Raw genomic sequence first — 4,278 nt, 5'->3', positions numbered from 1 at the left:
GATTAGCCAACACAACGTGCATTGGAACACAGGAGTGATGGTTGCTGATAATGGGCCTATGTAGATATTCCATAAAACACATCCGCCGTTTCCAGCTATAATAGTCATTTACAACATTAACAATGTCTACAGTGTAATTCTGATGAATTTGATGTTATTTTAATGGACAGAAAAAGTGCTTTTCTTTCAAAAACAAGGACATTTGTAAGTGACCCCAAACTTTTGAACGGTAGTGTATTTTTTTTTATTAACCAAATTGCATCTCTACACTTAAAAAAAAAAAAAAAGTTTGTTTGTAGAATGAGCAGCGATGCTCCTCGGAGTGTTAACTCTGGATTTGGAAACTACAGGTGCTCCTGAGTAGAATGTGTGTAGCTCTGTTGGTAGAGCATGGCCCCTGCAGCGGCAGGGTTGTGGGTCGATTCCCACGGGGGAGCAGTACGAAACAAATATTCAAACGTAAGTCACTCTGGATACGCGTGTCTGCTAAATTACTAAAATGTAACGCTCCTCTGGCTGTAAACTCTGGATTTGGATACTAGAAGTGCTAGTATGCACCCTTTGTTGACCATTTAAGCCTTGAAATAATAATACATAAATCGCATATAAATACTTGTAATTATTATTTATATGATAACTAGTATAAAATATGTAATTGTGTACATTTTCTTCGCCCTAATTATTCATTTACAATGCATACAGGTCGGAACTCGTGACCCGGAAGTACTTAGTTATTCTTGCCTTCACAGTGGTCTAGTTACCTAGGTGTATTTCAGGAATATCTTTTGCCCCATATAAATAGTCCAATGATGACTCAATTACAATATCTGAATGTGTATCTAACTGAGCGTTTGATGCAAGCTGCCGAGGAGATACTTGGAGTGGTCGGAAACACGATATCCGAGTACCAGGAAGAAATAGCCCGGACGAAGAGAGAAAACCAATACCTGAAACGACACTTGATCACACCGGTCCTACCGGGTATGTAGATTACTGTACTGTACTTCTCCTTTACACGAATTATCTAGATACCTAGAAACGTGTTATCTTGTATTTTACTCTGTATGGCAGAGAGAGACCGTGACACCCTAACCTAATGTAGCAGGCGTAAAAAGACGCCTGAGCAGAGTACCCAAATTCGAATTTTCCAGAGAATCGGAAGTTAGGTTGAAAATACTGTATCCTTGACAACCGGAAACATTAGCTGCGATTCAACCCGGGGTTGACTCCCACACCACCCCCTCGCTCCTACTAACTCGTTCGGAGGACTCTCCGTTGTCACGTGTTGCTGACAAAATTTCGAGGTTGACTTCCAGAAAGTGGCTCGGGGATCAATAAACCCATTAACTTCGGGACACTTCGTGACTTGAATGATGCAATTCATGTTCCACTTTTAAATAATAAGAGTACATGAAATTCAAATTAACGAGATATACTTTATTTATTCTAACAGGGAGGCCCATTGAGACCAAGGTCTCCCTTGCAGGGGTGCCCGACATCTTACAATTACAAAACAAATCACACAGGAAATACACCAGAAAATGTAAATACAAAGAGAATACCCCAAAATATATAAACCTCAGTAACAGTTACACATTGGATTTGGGAGGTATTTCATCATTTACATGTGTCAAATGCAAGTCACATAATTAGGCACACCTCTCCATAGTTTTTTGTGAAATTGCAATCAGATCCATCTGCGGACTGCAGTAGCTACACACCGCGCCCACTGCCATCGAGGGTACTTGTAACTGTACGACGTTCATTAGCATTACGTCACTACATGCCACGCCCTCAACCATTACGTCACTACATGTATACTAGCTATCAAGAACACGCTAGCTAGCATGCTGACTACGTTATATATGCAAAAGGATGTGGACACACCTTCAAATTCTGGGATTCGGCTATTTCAGCCACACCCATTGCTGATAGGTTTATAAAATCGAGCACACAGCCATACAATCTCCATAGACAAACATTGGCAGTAAAATGGACTTACTGAAGAGATCGGTGTGGAAGAACTTGACTGACCTGCACAGAATCCTGACCTCAACCTCATTGAACACCTTTGGGATGAATTGGAACACCGAATGCGAGCCAGGCCTAATAGCCAAACATCAGTGCCCGACCTCACTAATGCTCTTGTGGCTGAATGGAAGAAAGTCCACGCAGCAATGTTCCAACATCAAGTGGAAAGTCTTCCCAGAAGAGTGGAGGCTGTTATAGCAGCAAAGGAGGGACCAAGTACATATTAATGCCCATGATTTTGGAATGAGATGTTCGACGAGCAGGTGTCCACATACTTTTGGTCATGTAGTGTAGCTGGTACACACTAGCTAGCTAGTTAGTACACGCTAGCTAGTGGGCATAGGTGGCGTGTCCATTAGGCTAAAGTAGCCCCAATTGAATTCAGTTTTTAAAATGATATAGCCTAAGTAGCCTAAAATCATTCAAAATAGGCTACTACACCAGGAAGCATGTTTTGGCCGCAGACGTTCATTCGCTTCTGTAAAAAAAAAAAAAAGAAGAAGAAGCTGTGGATTGTTTTAAATCACATTGCCTACGGTTGGAAGGGCCCCCAATTTGGGCATCGTGGGCGGCAAATACCAAGTAGATGATTGTTGAGTTGCAACTGTCAGTAAAAAGTAGAAACGTCCAGCTAGGCATATCACACAATATTTCAAAATGCAATCGCCGGAAAACAGTTTGGAAAGCAAATGGCTATTGATGTAAAGAGAAGACAATGAAAAGACTAATGTCTTTTAGTTATCAAAATTCTCAACTTAATTGAGCGAACAGTATAGCCTATCTTATTGGCACCAACGGAGAGCATCGGCAACATCCCCGGTGAGTTTGCATATTCACTCTTTATCATTGTTGCGTTAGTGCCACTTCATATTGTATTTTCGGACAATAATATCCTCCTCCAGGTTAGATGGGTGTCATTGTATTTGTGTCTCCCCTTCTAGACCTATTATTATTCATCTGTTTGTCTCCAGTCATATTAAGTGTAGAGGAATGGCATGAAATGTGTTATAGAAAAGGCAACATTTTTCCTGTGCAAAGAAATAAGAAACATATCTGATATAGCCTGGGGGAAGGGGTGATATGGGATTTGGCCAGAGACATAGATACTCCATTCCCAGAACAAGCTAGCTAACTCAATGGTGGTCTTGTCAATCAAGCGTCAACAGCTGTTATTACTTTCATTGATGTCAAGTATTGTCTTCCTTCCCCCAGCTCCTCAGCCCATTGTCTCTTGGGTCTCAGAGCAGCAAACTCCCCCTGAGCAACAGCACTGTGAGCAGGAGTGGAGCCCCAGTCTGGGGCAGAGGGACCCAGAGTCCACACAGATTAAACAGGAACAGGGTGAACTCAGGACCCGTCAGGAGGAAGAGCAGATTCAAGGGCCGGAGGCTGATACCAAAGAAGACTCCATAACCATTCCTCCCTGTGTGAAAAGTGACTGTGATCAGGAGCCACCTCAGCCCACACATCTTCCCCAAACTGTGGAGAACAGAGAGAGAGACTCTCTACTGACCAACACAACTGGACAGATCAAAACAGAACCTGATGGAGAGGGCTATGGAGTATCACTATCAGAACCAACCAGTGACTCCCCTCAGTCTCAGCCCCTCTCTGCAGTAAATCCAGGCTGTTCTAGAACACAGAGTGAGAACACTGAGAGTGTACCTGATGTTCAGAGAGATCCAGAAAGGAGACCAGAGGAGGACACCCAGACACACTCATGTACTCAGTGTGGTGCCGTGTTCTGTGAGCTTTCCCAACTGAAGGCACACATGCTATCCCATACAGTACCACACAGTGGTGGCACTAGTCACAGGCAAATCCTCTGCACAGTCTGTTGGAAGTCATTCACCTCTACCAGTTACCTCAAGGTCCACATGTGTTCTCACAATAAGGAGAAGCCCTTCCACTGTGGTGTGTGTGGCAAGAGTTTCAGCTACTCAGGCAGGTTCAGGGAGCACCAACGCATCCACACTGGAGAGAGACCGTACCGCTGCCACGTGTGTGGTAAACGCTTCAACCGGTCTACCCATCTGAAGACCCACCTGAGGGTCCACACGGGGGAGAAACCCTACTCCTGTCCTGTCTGTGGGAAAGGATTCAGTCAGTCCAGCCAGATCAAGGGACACCTCAGAACTCACACCCAAGGGAGGTAGGAGAAAGATGCCTTGGAGTGGAAAGACCCCATGAGGGAATAGACTGAGCGTTCTGTTCTCACACTGCCCAGCTTTTAGGAGGAGAAAGAGA

The 4,278-nt window shown here is 43.9% G+C and overlaps 1 protein-coding gene across 1 annotated transcript; it reads left to right on the top strand.

Moving 5' to 3' along the window:
- The first annotated feature begins 365 nt into the window (after positions 1–365).
- On the top strand, positions 366–4,278 carry LOC115148339 (zinc finger and SCAN domain-containing protein 2-like). Its single transcript, XM_029690260.1, has 3 exons — positions 366–459; positions 862–981; positions 3,244–4,278. Exons 1-3 carry the CDS (start codon positions 366–368, stop codon positions 4,185–4,187), a joined length of 1,158 nt encoding a protein of 385 aa, XP_029546120.1. The 3' UTR covers positions 4,188–4,278.

This window comes from Salmo trutta, chromosome 15, assembly GCF_901001165.1.
Source record: "Salmo trutta chromosome 15, fSalTru1.1, whole genome shotgun sequence".
In the NCBI taxonomy this organism is placed as follows: Eukaryota; Metazoa; Chordata; class Actinopteri; order Salmoniformes; family Salmonidae; genus Salmo; species Salmo trutta.
The sequence above is the reverse complement of the archived record's forward strand: the minus strand, read 5'-3'. Positions and strand labels throughout refer to the sequence as shown.